The 22,923-nt window shown below is 46.7% G+C and overlaps 1 protein-coding gene across 1 annotated transcript in view; it reads left to right on the plus strand.

Moving 5' to 3' along the window:
* man1a1 (mannosidase, alpha, class 1A, member 1) overlaps positions 1-22,923 on the plus strand; it is a 109,451-nt gene that overhangs the window by 20,827 nt on the left and 65,701 nt on the right. Inside the window, exon 2 of the mRNA XM_076756082.1 lies at positions 8,564-8,660. Within this exon, the coding sequence (XP_076612197.1) occupies positions 8,564-8,660 (97 nt within the window). The remainder of the gene's footprint in view (positions 1-8,563; positions 8,661-22,923) is intronic.

Below are 22,923 nucleotides of genomic sequence, written 5' to 3' on the forward strand. Positions count from 1 at the left end.
TGCTCCCTTAAAAGGCTGTGAGCGTATCTGCACCCGAGCACTGGCTCGTGTGAACTAGCAGCAGTGGCTGTCTGGGCTCAGAGATAGAGTTCAGAGAGACGCAGGAGTATTTTCACAGAGGTGCGCTCTGTTTCTGCATCCCCACACAGAGCGAGGGGGTGGACAGGGCCAGCGATTAGATCCAGGATAGCAGAAACGCAGACACGCCTGGTAAACAACGAATCAACAAGCACCGAAGTTCTTCTGTTGATCAGTGTGAAGGTTTGGTGCAGTCAGAGGCGTGCCGCTCTTTCTCCTCCTGTTTGAAGACGATGATGAGGATGCTGCTCAGCCCCCTCGTCTGCTCCTCACCTCGCTGCTGTACTTCGTGCAGTTAAAGATGAAAGCGGTTCACAGGTGAAGTCGTATCAGCTCCATTAGCAGCAGAACATGTTTGTGTTGCTCTCACTGTCCAGCTGCTGTAACACGGCGGCGAGTCGACCTCTGAGCGTTTGATGAAAGCTTAACATTTGCTCCTCAAACTCCTGCTACAGGGTAGATCTCCAAAAACCTGTGTGTGCTTATCTGACACAAACAGGAAACCACAGGCTTCACGTGGCTGCTGTGAATGACATGAACAGGAAAGGAAATCATGACTGTTTTCTGGTGAACTCTGGTGGTTTTGGTTTCTGTCCTGGTCTGAAACTCTCGAGCAGAGACGATGTTAAAGTGAAGGAAACATGTGACCTGATGAAAACGGATTTGTTGATAGCACGCTGTCAGGAGCGCCGGTGATGTCATAACTGCTGGTCTTTGTGGCTAAAACCAGCATCTTTTTGCTGTGTGCAGTGTTTCATGTGTTTGTCAGTGTGTGTGTCCTGCTTCCTGTGTGTGTCCTGCTTCCTGTGTGTGTCCTTGCTGTCCATGACCCTTTTCTCACTCTGTCTTTATCTTCCTCTCATTGAGATGGCAGAGAGTGAAGCAGTCAAGCATCTGTACTTCACCACACACTCACCTGGGATGCTGCTTTGGCAGGCAGATGTATGTGTGTGTGTGTGTGTGTGTGTGTGTGTGTGTGTGTGTGTGTGTGTGCGTGTGTTCGTGTGCGTGTGTTTTTTTGATGTTTGTGGGTCCACATGCTGGTTGCCTGTCTGTCCTTATCTGCCCAACAACCATATTGTCACCTAACTGGCCCCTCTCTCTCTCTCTCTCTCTCTCTCTCTCTCTCTCTCTCTCTCTCTCTCTCTCTCTCTCTCTCTCACAAACACACACACACGCACGCACACACACACACAATACACCTGTTACAAGGACGTTAGTCACAAGTGTTTTCAGCTTCACTTGCACCACAGCAGCCTCTGGGGAACTCACAAATACAAACTCCCTCACACACATAGAACACACACACACACACACACACACACACACACACACACACACACACACACACACACACACACACACTCATTCCTCCTTTCCTGTTTTACACACATTCCCTCAGTTACAGATTACTTAAGACACCCTGGAGCAAACAGGGTCATTAACCTCAGATCTTTACACACCAGTTAATGATTTACCATCATCACTGAGTGTGTGTGTGTGTGTGTGTGTGTGTGTGTGTGTGTGTGTGTGTGTGTGTGTGTGTGTGTGAGCCCACGGCTGTTCATTTTGGGGACATTTAAACGAGGCCTCGTTGGATTTGTGTACATCGGTGCTCACCTTTGATTGTTGTATTAAAACATATTTCACTTTGAGTCGTGAACTGGTGTCACGCCGCTCGTTAACCACCTGTCACACTTGGAAAGGTCTCTGCTCGTGTGTTATCAGTGAGGTTGAGATCTTTAACTGTACTCGTACTCGCTGTAGGACTCTGAAAACAACATATAACACGATCACGCTGGCTGGAATCTGGACCAAACAGGCTCGTTTCCCTCGTGTCTGGAGGATGTGATTTGCAGACTGGGGCGTCTCATTAATGACACATTTGACTTCCATCAGAAAATTGCACTTGGCCATATTGTGATTTTGATAATATTTCCATTAATGGTTGAGCCCTGTTGCAGAATAAACCATATTTATCAAATTTCTGTTTAATTGAAAATGCTCTTAAATGTAATGGAGCTGCAGAGGTTTCTTAAGCAGTAATACATTATCTGAAGTGATGTGTGTAATTCAGAACACGACAATCTGCTGTTTGCAGCTGCTGCTTCCTGTGAGCTGCTGGCTCCACATGCACATTGAGAGGGTGCTGCAGCGTGCTCTCTTTTTTTAAATTGCCCTGATTATCTGTTTTTTCTGATGGATGCCCTCCAGCAGCAGCCGAATTTTCACCCTCCTCCAGTTTAGTTTTTTTATTTCCCTCTCAGACAGTTTGCCAGTTTCCTATTATTTCATTCCTATTAGCATGTTAATATAGACGTGTATTAGCTGTGAGTTATTATTATTATTATTATTATTCATTACACACGTAAAAAAAGATATTACTTTTTGTATTGTTTTTCTCTTTTGATGCTCACATGTTCATTGGACAGAATAGACTGTAACTAAACTCTAAACTGCACTTCCACCATAAAAACATCATTACTGCCTTCATGTGTGCTTTGGGAGTATCTGTGAGTCTGTTCAGTCCCTGCAGCTAAGTGTTAGCATGCTGTTGGACAAGTCCTCTGCCATGGAAACAGCTGTAGACAAGGATCTGGCTCTGCGTGTGCCTGTGCACATGCGTGCATGCGTGTGTATGTGCGTGCTTGTGTGTCCCCAGTGAGAACAACACAGTTATTAGTTCACTGCTGGAAGCAGATCAATAGGCCGAGAGGGGGCCGAGCAGGGCCACAAGAGAGGACAGGGAGGCGTTTAAGAGCGAGAGAGGAGGAGGAGGTGATCGCCAGCGCCTCGTTCTGACCGGATGACGTCATCCGCGGCCGTCGCCGTGTGACTGCACGCTGTTGAGGTGAGAGCAGGTGTGAGCTTAAGATCTCCCTGCTGGATTGGACTTGATGTTTGTTCCATTGCACCTTAAAGCACAGAGCCAGTTAGCATGGAGCTACTGTGTGTCTGACATAGTTTCAGCCACCAGGTCCTAATAACAGCGGTCAGCCTAAATCCTGAGCGGTTAATCCAATTAGAGTCACACATAGAGATCCTGAGCATGAAATCCAATAACCGTTAACACACACGCCCACACTCACATTCACACCTCTACCTTTTAACTGACTGTGCTTTTGTCCTGTTTGGCAAAATGTAAATCTGATGACAGTTTATGGAAATCCAGGCCGGGTTCAGACCTCTGCATTTCCAGCCGTGTCTCAGAAGTGATTGAACGTGATACAGCAGAGTTGAGCTGCAGCATGTTAATGGACAAAGGCTAATGAAGAATAATCGTGTGTTATGTTAGCTAACATATTAGCTGCTAGTACAATCCCGCCCCTGTCGCACCCCGCTGGTGTGTCCTCATGTCTTCATTAAAAATGAAAATGACGTGAAAATATTAAAAAGGAGAGCAGAGCTGTAATTAGAGGCCAGCGTGGTGTAAGCCCGTGTGACTGCTGAGCCTGTTATCCTCTGTCTGCTAACAGGATAACATGCTAGCCTGGGTGCGGAGACGCACTTTACCTTAGATCTGCTCCGGCGTTACCTTAAAATGTGAGAGTCAGAAAGTGTTCAGAGGTCCATAAAAACCACAGGAGGTGTTAACCTCTGCCTGGAGGGTTGTCTTCCTGTGTTGTTGTACGTTCTAGCTCATTGGAAAGCTTGAAAAAATGTGATTTTTTTTGAAGGTTGCTTTGTTTTCAGAGAGTGAACAGGTAAAAAAGATGAGATACAGGTGGGCCGTCCATCCCAGTGTGAAGTCATGTCGAGTATGAATGTCAGGGATGAATATTGATCAGGAAGAGTAGCTGCAGCTACAGCACACAGACAGGTGTCTTCGCTGGTTTTACCTGATGAGGTGTCCACAGAGGACAGCGAGGACGCGTGCAGACCAGGCTGGATTACACGTCTGTGATCCTCCTGTTAGCAGTGTTTAAACTGGTGGGTGGTATAACAGCACACACTCAGACTGACACGTATTAAATTAGGTTCTGGGCTGTGTGCGAACACTTAAACAGACTCTGTGTTGAGTGTATGTTAATCGTCCGACTGACCTCAGAGAATAAAGTCTGCAAAGGTGTTATTAGATGAGATATAAAATCTAAATAACATGATGCTTAAAATGTCTTTACTGCTTTCTAAACCATTTAAAACGCGTTGGGTGTCCAGCGCCAGTTTTTTGACAGTTTTTGACTACTCCTTTCATTTCCTGTCTTAATGTCGGCATCCTTGAACAGACCTTGGATCAGCTCTAGACTTCTTCTCATGTGTTGCAGTGCTGCGTGTGAGTGGAAACAAGAGCATTTGAGTGGATCTCTTAATGTGACATGCATATATGAGTGGTAATTAGCAGGCTCACTAGCTTTAATTAGTGGGTCTAAATGGAGGAAAGCTACTGCTGGCTGTCCTTTTGATGTGTGTGGGAGATGTTATGCAAATGAAGTGGCTTTTCTTCTGTTTCCTGTGTGTGCGCTTTTAAAATACGGCCACGTGGGGAGATCTCATGCATTATCGACCTGCTGGAGAGGGTTAAACCAACGCTAGCAAAGGTTCAATACACTCTGTTCATGGTGTGTGTGTGTGTGTGTGTGTGTGTTTGAGAGATGCAGATGGAGCACAAAGGATGAGAGGTAACTGTGCTAATTATGCTTCCCCTTTTAGCATAGTGTGGCATATTCCCTAATGCAGGGGTATTCAACTAAAATTCAAAGAGGTCCGGTTAGAGAAAATTTCCTAAAGCAAAGGTCCGGAACATCATAATGTCATAACGTTATGATTTGTGTGATATATATACTGAAGTAGCCTAGTAGTTGTATCAACATCTGCATGTAATCAACATCTGATCAAATAAAGAAAGTACAATTCAAAAACATTTCGACAGTATTTATTGTCACTTAACATTAAACCAGGCAGATTTGAATTTAAAAATGAAATAGAGAAAATAAAATGTTTTTTGAAAAAGTGTGCATTATAAAAGAAAGTGTTTAATTTTAGAAAAAGTAAAAGTGAAGCAACAGCTTGAATATTCCTTTTTCTTTGTTAACTTTCACATCTTAACAGTCTCAACTAATTTGAAAATAACAGCTGAACAGTTATACAGTTTCTCTTTCTTTCCCTCTTTTCCCACTCTCCACACTTTTTGTTGTTCAGTGAGAGAACTGAGCTCGAGCTTGTCCTGCCAGGATTTTAAACCTGGGCTGGAATGGTGTCAAGGCCATCCTCTTTGTCTTCTCTCCCACTAACTCGTCTCTTCCTCTTTGTCTCTTCCTGCCTTTCGCTCACTCGCCTCTCCGTCTTCTCGCCCTGTATCGCTTCTTTCTTTTTCTATCTTTCTAACTTTCTAATTTTCTATCGTCTCTCCATTCGCTTCTCACTCCTCATCTGACTGCAGTCAGAGTTGCTATGTTTATCGTCCGCAATGCAGAGATGCGACTGGCTGGGTAGCATCACGTGGGATGGCTTAACTCGCATGCAATTGGTTTGTGCGTTTCCTCAGCCGCTAAACCGGTGCCGTAAAGACTAGAAAAGTTGTGCCGGTTAAAATATAAGTGTCCCGTCAAAATTTGAAATCCCTTAATAATTTACTGGTTATAGGTCCGGGTCCGTATAGGACGGTGTCTGGGTCCGGACTCGGACCGCGGTCCGCCTGTTAGTGACCCCTGCCCTAATGTATTGCAATCTAATAAGCAGTTGTTCTGTGAAAAGCATGAAATCAGGCTCTATTCATGCATCAGGCTCTTCAGCCTGCATGATGCAACCTGCAGAAGACGTCTTTGATTGGGAGCATCAGAGCGCTGCGGGGGCGCCTGTTCCTCTTCTCTAGTGTTTGGGGTCTTTACTAAGCACCTGCACGGCGCCTGTGGTCGTGCTTGGTGGCGTTTTTAAAAAGCTAACCTGATAAAAGCGTCTTTTTACCGCCTGTTTTGTGCTTTCTCTGCTGTTTCTTTGTCCAGACTTTGCTCTGTGGTCATGACTTGTGAGTTTGTTGCACTGGGCTTCACTTTGCCCACAGACGCCTCCTGGTGGCCGTGGGTGCTTTTTGCTAATACTCGTGCTACAATGATGAACCAATCAGAAGAAACAGTCAGTCAACAACAACATTGATTATTGTTAATATCATTTGTCGAGCAAAGAACTTCTCAAACTTCTCAGTTTAAAATTTGATGAATTTTAATCCAGCTGTCAAAGTTTGGACTGTTGGATGGACAAAACGAGCAGCTTCATGTTGCCTAATGAACGCTTTACATTTCTGCCGTGGAGCAAATGGGCCGGATGGAAGCAGCAACCTGTGGACGGCTGCCTCCACTGGATGTCTGTCCTGTTTTTAATGGTCGTGGTAATACAGAGCAGCCTTTCACCATCTGGGTGTTAAAAACTCATTCATATTTTATTGAACCCCTCTAAAGCGTCCCGTGCTCTTACCTTTGTACGTGCGACGGCGGTGAAACAGGTGGGACGGTGCAGCGGTACTGGAAACGGCTGGCTCGCTGATTGGCTGGTTCTCAGGATTACTTCGCTAACCGTGTCAACACTTAGCGGGCGACCCCTCCACCTCCTGGTTCACCGCCTGCTGTGATCATTTGCACCCGCTCTTCAGATCATCACAGCTGATTGTTGTTATTCTCAGTGAGTGTGTGTCCTTGAGTGAGCTAACTAACAGTGAGTCAGCAGCAGTAACTGTGCCACTCACTCACACACACACACACACACACACACACACACACACACACACACACACACACGCTGGGCACGGAGAGGGTGTGTTTTACAGTCATATGATCCTGATATGATGTGCTTCGGCTTCACAGTCACCTTGCTGAATGCTTGTGTGTTTTGTTTACTGTATTCAGGTGCACAAAGCCGGAGCGGCGGCGCGTGCGGCGGCTCCTTGCCCCTCATACAGAATGCTATAGGTGACAGCTCAGCGCCAGAGAGAGCCTGTTTCACAATGGCACACTATCACTGAAGTGTGTGCGCACAGATTTCCTGTCTGAAGGTGGAGGATAAAGGGTTTTAGTGTGTCTAATCCAGAGGCAGGTTCTAGAAGGCTCCGGGACGATGCTATATAACCCGGATTAGCAGAGCAGACGAACGCCGAGCGGGAGGAGGAGCCACGTCCGAGTGTCTGGTGTTAGACTGGAAACTGGCGTCCGCTGCTGTCGAGCCTCCAACCAGCATCAGATTAGAATAAGATGAAACTCAGTGATTCCTGCTGGGAGTCGGTGGTTTCAGCCGCAGATAATGGGCCTCAGCAGAGGAAACGTTTGCTCTAACAGGGAACTGAGCGATGTTTGGGCTTTGTTTTGAGCACGGACGAGCCGATCAATCAGCCAGCCTCGGGATTGGCTGACAGACATTTTGAATAGGTCATTTGCCACCTGATGCACAGAATAACATCATTAAGTGAAGCGAGACTCCTCTGAATGGAGCTGTAGGACTGCCTTTTACACGTGAAGGAAAAACGTTTAGGGTGTTTCAGTAAGGTGACATGTTAATGCAAACAAATCAGCTGTTTTCCTTTTGCTCAGACGTCTGGTGGAGATGTCAGTTCACTCGTATTTGATGCTGAACTCGTATTATTTATTGTGTCTCCTATTGATTTCAGCTTGAACTGTCCAAACACATGAGCCATTGATTTCGGAGCCCCGAGGTTAAGCTGCCTTTTTTCTAACTGGATTTTTGTCTTTTTAGCTGGGGCAGATGAAGCAGTTTCACCCTGAAGCCCTCCGTCCATTGTAGCTGCGTTGTTAGATGAAGGAGCTGCATCGTTAACTGTATGGATAACACAGCAGTGATGAGTGGAATCCACATTCACCTCAGTGTCATGAATTTGAGATTCTGGATAAACGCTGTGAAGAATACTGATGTGGACGGCTTCTCCAATCAGATCTTCAGTCCACATCCAGAGACCTCAAATGGTGTCTCACAGTACCATGACTCAGCAGCTGATGGACAGAAAGTTAGTCAGCAACTATTCTGATGAGCAACGGATGGATCAGGCTTTTTAATTGGAATAATTACTATTTTCTCCATCTTTAATGATATTCGTCTGAATCATTTTGGGTTTTGGGCTGTTGTACGTCAGCGTGGTTGGTTTCCTGAAGTCTTATGGATCAAATGACTCATCGATTAGGAGAGAAAAAATCTTCAGATGAGTCGATAGATTGATGAATGATTGATGCACATGATCGCTGATGAAAGCTCACAGTACAGAAACACCAAAAGTTTGTTTGGGATAGATTAGACACTGTTTCCATGACAGAGTTTGTCCCAACGAGACGACACCTGTTTAAAATAAAGTTTTATTTGAAGACGCTCTGTCACTGTCAGACAGATTAAAATGAAAAGTCACAATCTTTTCAGCTGTAAACAAAACCTCCATTGTAGAAAACGACTCGGCTCAAAGTTGATCGTCCTCTTTAACTCTCTTCATTTGTCATCTTCTCCTCCTCTCTCCCCCTCCTCCTCCCCCTCCTCCCCCTCCCCTCCCTGTCAGATGATGAAACATGCGTGGGACAGCTACAGGCGCTACGCCTGGGGTTCCAATGAGCTCAGGCCTGTCTCCAAGCAAGGCCACTCCAGCAATCTATTTGGTGAGTGAGAGACCATGCACACACACACACACACACACACACACACACACACACACACACACACACACACACACACACACACACACGATTGATCTCTTGTCCCTGCCACCGGCGGCCTTGGCCTTTAGATTAGCGGCCAAATTGGCCGTCAGCTCGTCATCCATCTATGGATGCTTCTAAATGTCAGCGTTATCATATATTTATATTCTGTTTGTGCCGCTCGCCAGTCGCTGCTGTCCGTGCTGTTAATGAGCGGCTGACGTGGGGCGTCTCACTCGGTCCACGCGTCTTTTCCTCTGTTTCACACAACGTTTCTCGATAAGTCTTAATTCTCCGCCGCCTTTGAACTGTGGAACAACGGGCGCAGCACGCCGCAGGACGACCGCGGGGCCTCGTTAATAAACGCCACGTACGCTCAGGCTCACGTACTTTGTTTATCAGGCTGGTCTTCATGTCGTGGCCGGGACGGGCGATCAGTCCCCGGCATGGCCGTGTGCCCAAGAAACCAAATTAAATTAGGATAATAACGGCATCTTTTAAAGTCTGTTCTTATCTCCCCAGCCACGCACACACACACACACACACACACACACACACACACACACACACAGAGTACATGTTGCTCCTCGTGCTGTCTCATCGCGTTTGGTTGGCTCAGATCGTTGGCTTAAAAACTGGACTCAGAGAACAGAGAAACGCCGCCAAAGTAAACACGAAGCAAAGAGGAGAGGATCCCACAGATCTGTTATGACAGCACGGCCAGTGGCACAGGATCAGCTCATTAAAGCTGGGATCACATGATCGCACGTGATCTGCAGCGTGTTTGGTTTTCTATCAGGATGTCAGGACCAGCGGCGTCAAAGTGATCTGACGGGTTGACATGTGACAGACGTGAGCGCCGTGTGTCATAAAAAGCGTCATTAAGACCAGGTTAAGGCTGCACGTGTGGCGTGTTTGCAGGTGTTCTGTGTGTCTGAATGCATGAACACTGTCATTTATTCAGACTGATTGGATTAATAAGAGCCGTAATTAGATTTTTAATATGTAAATATCTCTCTGGGTCTGTGTTGACCCACAAAAATGGAGTGACAATATTTGTTTGGGTACCTTCAGCTCCAGTGTGTGTGTGTGTGTGTGTGTGTGTGTGTGCGCGCGCGTGTGCGTGCGTGTGTGTGACAGCTCAGAGCAGTGCCGCTGCATGCTCTCGACCAGATTAGATGACATTCTCGTGTGAAGGAGGTCGCTGTGCCTCCTCCTCCTCCTCCTCCTCCTCCTCCTCCTCTGATAACTCTCTTGATGCTAAAATACACTCAGTCGCTCGATGTGCTTTGAAGTTGGTTCTCGCTCTGTTGTGTTTCTCGTTGTCGTCCTCCATCAAGCTGCAGGTGAACGTCAGCGAAGCCATGAGCACAGAAACTGTTCACGTCAGTTACAGCATTATGTTTACATCCAAATAATCTGAAGCAAGCCAAATTAAGAGAGAGTTTAATGTGAAATGAACGTGTGGGAAATGTCTTTAAACCCGTCATGAAGCCATCACAGCTCACACTTTGTCCACATCCAGCAGATCCGCAGCAGCTGAACGCTCCTCTGTGAGTTCATTAGCTGATCAGCAGCCTGGACACTGGATGATGAACGATAAACGATGTTAACGATTTTAACCATGTTAAAAACCAAAAAAGACCTGAAAGAGGCTAAAATGCTTTCTAGAGCCGAGGGAAGCTGCAGGGTGGGGTGATGTAATGCTCCAGCTAGCATGCTACACTGGACCTTTGACACGATGAAGATCACTGACTCGCTTGTGTTTAGTGTCACATTGAATAACTTAAGCCCGTGTTGTGTAATTAGATTTCCGGCGTTGACCTCTGAGGCCTGTGATTGGCTCTGGTTGACGGTGCAGCGTCGATGAATGGCGCTCTGTCCTCCTCTAGTGCAGGTTTATCTCCGAACCTTCGCTCCTTTAAAAGGCAGAGAGCAGAATCCATAATGTGGTTATTTTTGAGCACCAAATCTCTGAGGTGTTTCTGTTTCTTACATCATTAGAGGAGCCGATTTGCATATTTGTGTCAAGGTGCTCGAGCTGAGCGGTTGGTTTTTGGATGGCTGCTCATACGTTTCTGCAGCACCATCAAGTTTCAGAGGTGGCAGGACGACAGCGCGTTGAGCTCATGAACGTATGAACGTATGAGGAGGTTTGTTCAGTTTAAGCGCAGAGACGACGTCTGATGTCTGTCTGACAGACCCCTTCAAGCTTTAATCACCAGAGAAGGATGTCTGCCCACTGTGGGACTGGAGGCAAGCAGTCACCCGACGCCTGCAAACCAGCGTTATGGTCAAACTTCACTTTTCTTCATGTTTCTTTACGCTCTCAGTTTGTTTGTTAACGCTTCACTTTTGACAATGCTGTGGTTAAAGTCTGGTTATGGTTAGGTTCAGGAAAAGATCCTGTTCTGTCTTAAAACACCACCGCCACCGTCTCCTCCACCTCCTGATGAGGAGAAGCTCATAAACATGCTCCCTGTCACCTTTTGTAGAAACGTTGATCGTACAGAGAGGAAACATGCTGTGGTCTGCTGGTGCAGGTCTGCGTCTTGGTGTCAGAAAATCAGATGATGTGCACAGATTTCCCTCCTGATCAGCAAGGAAGTTGTTTTCAAAGAAGGGCAGAGATGGAAATGAACAACTCGGTCACACATAGCCGTCTTTCCCCTGGGGAACATGCCAAAACCCCCACTAAGTCTCTTCCATTATACAGTGTGGAAGATTTACAGGCTCATTTTTAATGATTGCCTTCTTATGTTTAATGAGGAAATTCAATCAGCTTTGTGTAAATTCCATCCACTGTTTCATTACCGGAATTTATCATACGTAAATGTAGGAAGAGAGAGGAGGGCAGCTGTGTGAATACTAATTGTTAGATTAGCCTGTTCAACTGTGTGTTAGTCTTTCTCAGTGTTTCTCCCCCTCATCCGTCCCTCATGTCTGTGCTGGAGAAAAGTAAATAGGTTTTAGTTGGCTGCTCCAGCAGACCCACTTCCATCAGTAAATAAGACAGCTCGGCCCCGGGGCCTTGTCACAGCGCTCTCCGGCTCCTATAGAACATGATGTATGATGATAATATTAGCCTGACCTGGAATATTATGCAATGAAGCCGCTTTTCATACCTGAGGCTGTTTCTCTGTGGTACGGTAACCTGAGGATTGCTGGTTCAGATTCACCAGCAGAATTGGAAAATTCAAACTTTGCCAGCTGTGGTAAGAAGGTCGCGACGTCCTTTCCCGTCTAATACGTCACAGACTCGTCAGCTGACCTGCTCCACGCTCTCAGTGGAAAGCAGTTGTTCTCAGGTTTTTCTGCTGTGCCCCCACCAACAAGACGGATTTCACTGCAGTCAGTCATTAAAAATACAGTGGAAACTACCAATAAAACCAGGCAAGTTGCATTTTATTGAAACAAGCCAAAGACTGAGTTTCATGGGAGCTGAAGTGAACAGCTGCCTGTTTTATTTGGCTGCTCTTCGACGCTCTTTTCAACCTCGGAGCTGCCAAAACCTCTCAGAGTGATAAGAAGTCATTTTTAATAGATACTCGGGCGGCAACTGACCGTCATTTTCATTACTGAGTCTGAACCTGATGACTGTTTTATCAGTGAATCGAGCTGCTCGGCCTCTAAAGTGAGAAGTGCCCCGCACAGTTTCCTAAAGCTGGAGCTGATGAGGGACAGGACAGCGGCAGATCCTCGAAGGCTGATTATCTGTCCATCCACTAATCAATAAATCATTAAAAATCATTGAACGCAGAGTGTTGGCAGCAGATGAGGACTCTGTGAAAGGTTCAGGTGTGTTGAAGGTTTTCTGACCACAGTTTCAAACAGTCGCCTGTGAGGCCTGTCTGTTGGATGAAGATGCCTGCAGAGGTGGATCATTTGTGGGGGAGGCTGAACCCCCCCCGTCCCGTGGTCTCTCCCCTGAAGGAGCATAACTTCTGTTCTCAGACCAGCTGTGCTGTCAGCTGTTTGCTTCTCTTGTGTGTTTGGCTGCGTATCGCACCAGTTTAATGCACTGTAACGTCGGCCGTTTTTGGGTTTTGTGGTGAATTTTTTACAAGATTTTTCTGCCACTAAATACTTCAAGACACTGAGTGCTCGACTCCAGCTTTTATCTGACAAACACGACCACAGATGCTGTTCATGTCAGCCGTCACATCCGAAATAGAAGCTCCCCTGACTTCTTCTCCTCTTTAGTTTGCTGAACGTTTCTTCGTTCAGGACTGCAACCAATCAGTCGAGTCGATTTTGGTCAATAAAACATCCAAACGTGTCCATCATGATGTTTTAGGGCCTAAGAAGACGTCGTCAAGTCCAGAGGAAAACGACCTGTTATGAAGAAAGACGCTTCCCGTGTGTATCAGCTGATCAATCAGCTCTACTCTTTTTCCTCTCCCCTCCGTTCGTTCATCACTGATCAGATATTCATAAAAATGACTTCCATGCGCCCTCGTGCTCTGGACTGATGAGGAAAAGCCTGAATTCTTTCCCAGGGTGGGAACTCAGCAGCAGCCATAGATCTTCCCAAAATGCTGGCAGGCTAACTTTGTTTGTCTTCTCAACCAGCAACTTTGGCAGACATGTTTTTATCAAACAGTGTTAGGAAATGTGTTTTTTTTTTTAACCCAAACCCTTCAACAGCAAAGAGCCAGAGAGGATGAGGAAGACGCAGTCAGCTCCTCATCCTGTATTACTTCTTCTTCATCTTGTATTATAAGACATTTACAGTGGGAGTCCAGTGTCGAAGCTCTGCCTGTGTCCGTCCTTTAATGAAAGCAGCTGGGAGTGTTGTGTTGAAGCACGGCGTCAGAGGAAGTGGACAGGTTGTGTTAGTATTTGACAAATTGTTGAGAAGGTCAACATGTTGATTTCGTGACTTTGGCTGTGTTGCAATGATAAGTGAGTGCATACAGACAAAAGCTGTTGGAGAAATAACGTGTCTGTCTGCAACAGCTTTGAATCAGAGGCTGTGAGAAGCAGGAAGAGTTGAGAGACGCACCTGATCACACCTGAAGAGGCTCAGCTGCAGCAGCTAAATGAGAGAGCGCCGCAGGGATCCTCTTCACGATGCTTTTTTTGTTGAGATGACAGAGTTTCCCCACTTGGATGATTAGTTTAAAGACTCTGAAAACTGATGTTCTCACTCTTTTTCCTGCTGAATGTGAACATGAACACAGTTTTCTACCAAAGTCTGAACACTTTCTGTTATTTCACCTGAGAGGATTTGAGGTTCAGTTTGTCTTCTTGCTTTTCTTCCTGGTTTGACAGACGGCTCGTATGGAAAGAAGATGACATCAAAAATCAAGTTTGAACCAATTCAACAACATTATTTTTATTATATTTGCTTTTAGGTTACACCTGTCCAACATCAAATCCTGCACAGTGATGAAAATAAAGCATTGATTCGTACCTCTGAGCTTCACGCCGTGGCTCCAGGTCCACGGTGACATCCTGAAACCACTGCTGAAATAAAACCGTGAATCTTGTGAACTTATTGGTGGTTTTTAGGAGCTTCTTTCAAGGCTCCTGGTGAGGCTGAAGGATGTCGGATGAGGCGGTACGCGTGGCGTTGCTCTGCTGCCTCAGCGTCAACAAACAGCCGAAAACCCAAAGTACTTCGGCTCACTGCTGCTGTGATTGTCTGCTCTGGATGGTGGACAACAGACAACACAATGTTACTCTGATTGGTCAGCAGGACACGCAAAAGGCGAAGCTGATAGTGAGTATTTAGAGCGCCCTCTGCTGGATCACAGGACGGATGGATTCAGACGCTCCGTCGCGGCTGAGACGTTGGACGGGAGCAGATCGTTACAGTTTGAATATGAACTTCCTCCTCATGATGGAACGACCGTATGAACTTCAGATGAACAGTGAGAGCCTCAGCAGCCGTCAGGATGTGGAAATGTTCACTCAGCACATGACGACGGCTGATCCAGTCAAAGATCAGATGACGTGTTCACCTCGTTGTAAGAGCTAAGGACGTTTTTCCAAACTTCAGTGTTGATTATTGGTTATTTACTTCATGTTATACAGAAACTTGTGATGTTTGTACAGAACTTCACAGGATGGAAACAGATTTTTGTGATGTCCCCATACCGTGAAGTTATAGATGACTGTAGACCATGTGACTGAAGAGAGAGAGCTGGTGGATGTTAAACAGCTTCAGTGTTAGTAACTATAACCTCGATAAATGAAAATGACATTCAACAACCGTCACATATTGCACAGGAGATGAGAATGAAGTGGCCTGTAGTGATTGATTGGGAGCTGAAGGGCAGACTGATGCCGTCTCATCCAGCGTCTGCTCTCCTGTGACAGCGTTTCATCGCGGTGCAACATTTTCAGTCACAAACAGCGTTTCACCCGGAGCGCTCAGCTGATCAGCCCTCCCGCTGACGCTGCTCTGTAAGCGCAGGTCGTAAAGCTCAGGTGTGATCTGACTGGTGGCAGAGCTGACTGCTTTTTGGACGCAGCGTCGATGTTGAGTTGATTGATTAGTTTAATAAACGTGCTCACTATCGGCCGAACATCAAACCACAGCGTCTACGACTGTGATGCTTCCTCGTCCTAATCTGCTGTCTTTGTTCGTTCTAATTACGGTTTGACCAATACAGAGCTTTGAGGACAGGATCAATATTTTTAAGGCGAGACTTTATCAGCTACAGCAGAACAGAGCTCCACGTCTCCGGAGAGTCTGCAGATTCACCCGTTTTGCTAAAATTAAATACACCTAGAGGCGAAGATGGCATCCATCTCTGCTCCTGTCGTTTCCCATCGCTCCCTCCATCTTTCAGCTCAGCTGTCTGTGATCGGCAAACTGCTGTTGAGAACTGGTATGTCCCTCTGTTTGTGCACCCGGAGCGGGCAGGTCCTGTGGTCGTTCGCTGGCAGACGCAGTCAGAATGCTGTGGCCTCAAGGAGAACGCTTAACCTGCTGAGTGCAGACGGTAGAAAAGAACCCGGGGGGAGTGAAAACGACAGATCTCAAAGCGTCTCTGTTCCCGTCGTAATATTTCAGATTCGAGCTCCACCATTAGCTGTCCTTGTGAAGTCCTGTCAGGACGACCGCTGAGGGCTCTTTCCACCCACATCTCTCCGACCAGAAGATGTTAAACGTCCCCTGGAAGATGAATTATCACCTTGTTAGGTTTCTCCAGATCATCAGGAGCTCATTTGGAGCTCAGTGCCAGTAAATTGCCAGCCCGGCCTTAAGCTGTACCCTGACTCCTGTTAGACATTATGGAATTTAATTTAATCTCAGGCTCATTATAAGACAATGAGCCAGAGGTGGAGTTTGTACCAAGGCTTTATCACGAAGTCCGGCTGGTTTTTCTGTTGTTTTTCTAACCACTGAAGAAGAATTCTCTAACGCTGAGCTCTGACAGCACAGACAGGACTGTTTTCTGGGTTTCAGGTGTGGACTCTGTCCAATGGGTCGTAGAAGTATAATGGACGATCACCTTCAACCAGCACAACAACAGCTGTTGTCCTTTATTCTCGACACAAAACAACAAAAACCCCATTATTCAGGGTGGCGTCAGGGTCATCAGCTGCTGTGTCGTCCGGTGGTTGGACAGCACACACGTCTGTCCTCAGACGGCAGCAGGGTGAGCAGGCGGCTGTCAGTTAGCACTGATACCATACACCATATGAAGTATCCAGACCTCTCAGGTCATCAGGGACGGGTCTATTGTGTGTTCCCCGAGTGAGAACCAAACCAAGTGAAGCAGCTTTCAGTTATTATGCTCCTCACCTGTGGAACACTCTCCCTGCACACCTGAGGTCTGCACCAACCGTCAGCTCGTGTAAATCAGGGTTGAAAACATTATTATTTGCTACAGCTTTTACTTCAAGTAAATATATTTGCTCAATGACTTTAATCATTCTAAATGCTAAATTATTGTCTTTTACTGGCTTCTGTTTTTAATTTTCCTTTAACTGTATTTTATTTTTATTTTTCTATTCTCTTCTAATCTCTTTCTTTCTTTTCTTTCTTACTTTCTTTCTTTCTTTTCTTTCTTTCTTTCTTTTCTTTCTTTCTTTTTCTTTCTTTCTTTCTTCTTTCTTTCTTTGAAATGTATGATTTTAATGTACTTTAATGCTTCTGTAAAGCACTTTGAATTTCCTGGTGTATGAATTGTGCTATACAAATAAATTTGCCTTGCCTTACCATGTTCCCCGTCACGAGCTAATACGATGGTAGTACGATGACTCATTAGTCCGATGTGAGCCGAGGCCAGCGTGAGCGAGTAATGTAACTAATTACTTAATGTCATCAGTGCGTAACAGGATTACTGTGTCGATGAGTAATGTGGACTGGGTAATTAATTCCTTTGTCCAAGTCCCCTGCCCACCAGTGGACAGGATATATGGCAGTTTTTGGCAGTGTCTGGACATGGCTGCTGCCAGGACTTTAGAACTGAGGTCACGACTGAGTCCAGATCCAAAATGTGCAGAAGTCTCACCAAGGACACCTCCGTGTCCTCAACAGCAGAGTGTCTTCCTGAGTCTGAGCAGAGCCATAAACCGTGCGTTGTTGTGATATTTGCTAGAGATCATTTGAAGCGATAACGGAGTCACATCCACTCAGAAAAAGACAAACACAGGCGTACAGGCCTTTGTGGTGTCTGTGGTGTCTCCGGTCTGCGTGCTGTCCTTGCTGTCCCTCTTTAATTGACTCTGCTGACAGACCACCGGTTGTGTTTCACAACAGCCAAACAAGCTGAAGGTTGAAGCGTTCATATCGGGCTGAGGGCCAGCCCAGGACGGCACTCGTGTGTTCAGCCGACCAGAAACGCTCCCCGCGGGGTTGATGTGTGTCAGTGTGTGGTGTGTGTGTCAGTCTTCTGTCTAAAACACACACACACTCGACTGGGCCACAGCCCATAAAGGTCACTGCTGATGTCTCCTGTTGCAGGCTCAGAGGAAAAGGCAGAGTTTTTAGGTCGTTTGCTGTCCAGCCCGCTGTGACCTGCACTGTTACGACACAACATTGTTAGTGTGTGTCTTTGTGCATTTTGTGCTTGTGTGTGTCCGTGAGCCAATATGCCGTCTGTTCTGTTGACCTGAGCTGTGAGCCGGTTCAGAGGAAGATTCAGGCGACGTTTTAAAGGTCCCGCATCGTGGAAACGAGTTCAGATTGTGTTTCATGAAGTTGGAGGTGTAAAATAAAAGCTGTGAAGACGCTGGACGAGTGCGAAGTGAGAGAGTGGAGCCACGGCTGCAGCGCATCAAACAAATCACTGCACAGCCTCCCAGGAGAGGGACGTGTCCCAGACCAGTGGACGGGTTTACGTCTGGACACGTGCCTCAACCCGTCAGTATGTTCAGGTGAGCACATCTTAAACTGGAGTGGATCCAGAATGGAGCTGTATGTCCACATTAACTCGAAGACTGGAACCATTTCAGCCGTCCAGGACACAATGAGTAGAGACATTTCACAGGAGGACACGGCAGGATGTCCACTGTGACCTGAGAGCCAGAAAACCTTTTTACCCCAGTGGAGGACGTGATCTGGACGCTGTTCATAAAAGTTATGGCTTCACTGCTTTGTGCATTATACATACCCAATTTATTTTTCCAGTTCATTGAAAGTGAATAAAATGCTTTATTTCTAAAGAGGGTTTTGGTCTTTCAGGGGTCCCCTCTGGTATTAAAGAAGTATATCGCAGTGTTTCACAAAGTTTTTCTGAAAAACTAATTTGATTTCATGCACATAAAAGGCTCAGAAACCTGGTCCGTCCTTTACCGCACGTCTGCAGGTTTACCAGCAACATGGAAACCAGGTGTGCAGCGTGCTGAGCTCCAGGCTGAACTGCTCTCATCGACTTTTGAAACAGTCATAACGTGATTTATCAGGTGGACTCATTTGAACAGACCAGCGACAGGCTGTCCTCTGTACCTTCCTGTGCTGGGGTCGTGTCTTTGGGTGGGCTCTTGATTTTTGCTCGTCTTCTCCCCCCTGCTTCTCGGGGTTAGCTGACTCACAGACGCTCGACGGCCTGCTCAGACTGTGGCTGTTTGCTGTGAAGTTGGACGGATGTGTAGCTGCAGGCGGTGTGAAGAAGCAAAAGGCCCGAGCGTCTCCTGAGACTGGCGGGCTTTGCAGCCGAGGTTATCTGCTTGGCCCTGCCCGCGGTGCTTCAGAAGGCCGGTGGATGGATGAATGGCGGGCTCTGCCACAGATGCTGCCAGGCTTTTGTGACGGTGTCTTTTCTTCATGTTGTTTTCCCTCCTGTCTCCTGTGGCCTTTGCTCCGTGCCAGCCTGCTCAATGGCTGCTCTGCTGCTTGTCCCCTGGAGTGACGCTGCAGCCCCTCGTATCCCTTTACTTCAGCGACAGTACGAATACTCAGGCAGACTGCGAGCAGAGCCAAAGCCTTCCTCTAGACGTACACTTGACCTTCAGACACGGGTTTACGTTACATCCCAGCTATGATCAGCGATTACAGCCAGTATTCGTAGAACAGTGAACCACAGCCTTTACAACCAGGTGCACAGGTGCATTCTGGTCACATAATTGTACTTTTTAAAGCCGTTTTTGTACCCTGAGTGTATTATTACTGCTCCGCTGACAGGCTTTGTTTTCTGCTTTGTGGGATTGAGCATGACTTTGGCTGCACCAAGCTTTCTGCCAGAGCCTGATTGGGGTTGTTGGTTTGAATCCAGCACAGATGTCTGTTTAACCACGCTCTATTATGCCATCAATTATTGCACCATTAAACGTCTCCCAGCTGCCTTTTCATTTGGACTCGACTTTATTTACAGTAGAGACGAGTGCGCCAATTAAACTGATTTAGCTTAAAGTCAATCTCGGTAACTTTTCGCTCGCTCCGTCCTGTAACACTTCTCATTTTCACCTCTTCTGTGGGTGAACAGGACGTGAGCGTGCTTCAGTGGTTAAAGTATGCAGGTTTTCCAGAGGAGAGGGAAAGGTTGCTGCTTAAAGAGGATTTAAAGTCGGCACTGTGGCAGCGTTTCTCTTTCTCTTCTCTGTGTTATCTCTCAGCTCGAGTGAAAACAGCAGAGCAGCTGCTTTATTTTCTGTTTCAGTTATTTTTGCTTCATCCAGCACCTCACAGCAATAACAACAGCACATTGAAGAGATACAGCAAAGAGCACGGATCAGTCTTCATCAAGAAACTCCAGATTCCTCTTCAGAAGACGTTCTGCCGTGTGCAGTCAAGTCACTTTACAGGCCTGACTGAAGTATGACCACATATAAAACACATGCGCAGTGAGAGTGTCCTGCAGCCATCAGAGCCAAACTCCATGTTTCCTCTCAGTCACAACGCCTTCACTGAGTCAAACCAAATCTGATTCTGTGCCTGTTTCCTGCCGGCCTGAGAGCTCCGGCCTGTCACTAGCACAGCTAAAAATAATGTTATTGCACACCAGTCAAGAAGGCTAATGTTTTTGGTGTCTCTCTATTTCCAGACAAGTCATTCATTGGTTATGTAATTTGACATTGAGTTCTGGGCTGCAGCATCAGCTCCCACACAGCATTGTGTGTGTCTCTATCAGATATTCAATCTCTGTAATTGAAATGGATGGAGTAATTCTGCCCGAGCCCTCCCTCAGGTTTGTGTGTGTGTGTGTGTGTGTGTGTGTGTGTGTGTGTGTGTGTGTGTGTGTGTGTGTGTGTGTGTGTGTGTGTGTGTGTGTGTGTGTGTGTGTGTGTGTGTGTGTGTGTGAGGATGGAAGGGTTTGTACTTGGTTGTGTCTGAGATGATGTAAATCACGCCCTGCACAGAGGTGGGTGGGACACAGACAAGGGAGCACTGCAGCAGCTGAAATGGGTGTATCCATCACGAGTTCACACACACACACACACACACACACACACACACACACACACACATACACACACACACACACCTTGCATCTCCTGAGCCTTTTGCTATAGAAGCTTGAGTCTGTATCCACATTAATTAATTACACACACTCACACACACTGAATAACAAGCCTGCTCGCCCGGGCTTTGAACCCCCTCAAGGCCTAGAACAACACACTGCAGCAGCACCACCCGACGTCCCGATGAACACACACCTCAACACACACGATCACGCCCGTGCACGCCCCTCGATGTCTGTGTGCGCCCCCGAAAGTTCCCACGCCTGAATGAACGAAGCAGCAAACACAATTAACACCTAAACTCTCCCAAAATACTTTCATATCAGCTGTCTGCCTCTTTCCATCTGAGTGTATTATCACGGCTTCACTTTGACACACGCACACACACACACACACACACACACACACACACACACACACACACAGTGAAGCGTGGTAATGCCTTTCACTGTAACCTTGACAAAAAGTGTTGATGCTTGAGTATCTGGCAGCAGAAGCCAAGAGGTTAATACACTTTGGGGATGTGTGTGTGTGTGTGTGTGTGTGTGTGTTCTGCCTATGATAACAAGATTAGCCAAAGGCTTAGCCATCAGTTTTCCTCGCCCCCCGTGTGACCTCTCAGAGCAGTGAGGGTTAAACGAGCCGGCCTGCGGAGCTGCGGGTGTTGAGATCTGGATCAAACTGTAGGATTAAGGATTAAACCTGCAGTTTGCATTGAGACGCTGGGACCCCTTTCTGGGCTGGGGGAGGCACTGAGCTGAGGAGAAACTTCAGCAAGTGATTTTTTTTTTAAGACTGAATTTTCATAGGATGAGAGCAGCCTTGGCTTTTTTAATATCAACGAGCTTTGACTGCTGTCAGTCTTTTGAAGGCTGAGGCTGCTATTCTGGAGCTAAAGCTGCTGAGTCAGCGTGTGCTGCCAATACTCATTTATCTCCACCAGTAAAGCTGGAAAGAGGTTATGTTTACAGCCCTGTTTTTTATTTATATCAGATAAAAGAGGGAGACGGGAAACATGGGAGGAGAGAGAGAAGGAGGTGACATTCAACGAAGATCTCTGGCCTGAATCAAACCAGCTACGACTCCATGTGCACCTTCCAGAACACCTGGATGAGATGTTTGTAGGTGGCGTTCACTGTCACGTCTAAGAACGGGATTCAGCGGCGTTTTATCAAATCAGAATCACTTTGAGGTTCTGCTGAACTGAAAGGTTTTCGGTCTTTTCCCCACATGTTTTACACAAGTGCAGAAGTCAGAACAGCTCAGTGAAGTGATGTTTGTTATGTATCATTCAGCAAATATCACTTCGATCAATCGCAGGTTTTCCTGCATGCAGGACGTGTTTAGCATAACTTTATTTCAGTCATTTTTCATGTCTTCTTCATCTGCAGGTGCTCATAGTGTTAGAACGAGTCAAAAGAGACGATCTTAGAGAGGCGGTGAGGAGAAATCTGACTGTTTCCCAACGTGAACCCGTTTCCACAATATCCCAAAAAATATCTGAACTCATCTGTTGTCTCATATGAAGCAGAGAAGACATGAGAACAAGGCTGAGCGACTGATGGGCCGGCCGGTCGCACATGTTTTCATGTGCACTTTAAAGGATGATGCTGGCTGACAGAGGACGGCTTCAGGCTCAGGGGCGCCATAGATTGAGTCATTTCATGCGATCTATAGTTGTAGGGCTGACTTCGCTGTGGGAGCGGAGCCTTTCTTCACACGGCTGCTGTGACATAATCCACGGCTCTGTGCTCAGGTTGAAGTGTGTACAGCCGGTGGCTCTGAATAACAGCGAGGAGCCGAACGAGGAGCTGAGCGAGGAGCTGAACGAGGAGCTGAGCGAGGAGCTGAGCGAGGAGCTGAACGAGGAGCTGAGCGAGGAGCTGAGCGAGGAGCTGAGCGAGGAGCCGAACAAGGAGCTGAGTGTGACCCAGAGCTGGAGGCCACAGCAGACTGTGGAGGTCACGCTCTGTGTTCACATTGTGTTTGTGACGTGAGCCTCATGACCTTTACTGTTCTTCAGCTCTAAAGCAAAGAAGCACAGCTCACATATCAAGATCTTATATCACCTCGCTGACTTCAGATATGACATCCACGTAGTTCACATGGGGGTCGATTACAACACGAAAAGCCATGAACACACCGAGTGCATGATAATTGTCATATGTGGAGCTGTGAAATCAGTTCAGGCAGGTTCAGTTCATAACTGCAGCAGTTCTGCAGCAGGTTCCTTCTAACTGACATTATGTCCACGCTAACGTCCACGCTAACGTCCATGCTAACGTCCACGCTAACGTCCACCGTCTTCTCACTGCTGCCGGCAAACCTTGACATGACGTCCTCGTTGAAGCTTTATTCGTCAGGA

Source organism: Chaetodon auriga, chromosome 18 (assembly GCF_051107435.1).
Source record: "Chaetodon auriga isolate fChaAug3 chromosome 18, fChaAug3.hap1, whole genome shotgun sequence".
NCBI classification, from domain to species: Eukaryota; Metazoa; Chordata; class Actinopteri; order Chaetodontiformes; family Chaetodontidae; genus Chaetodon; species Chaetodon auriga.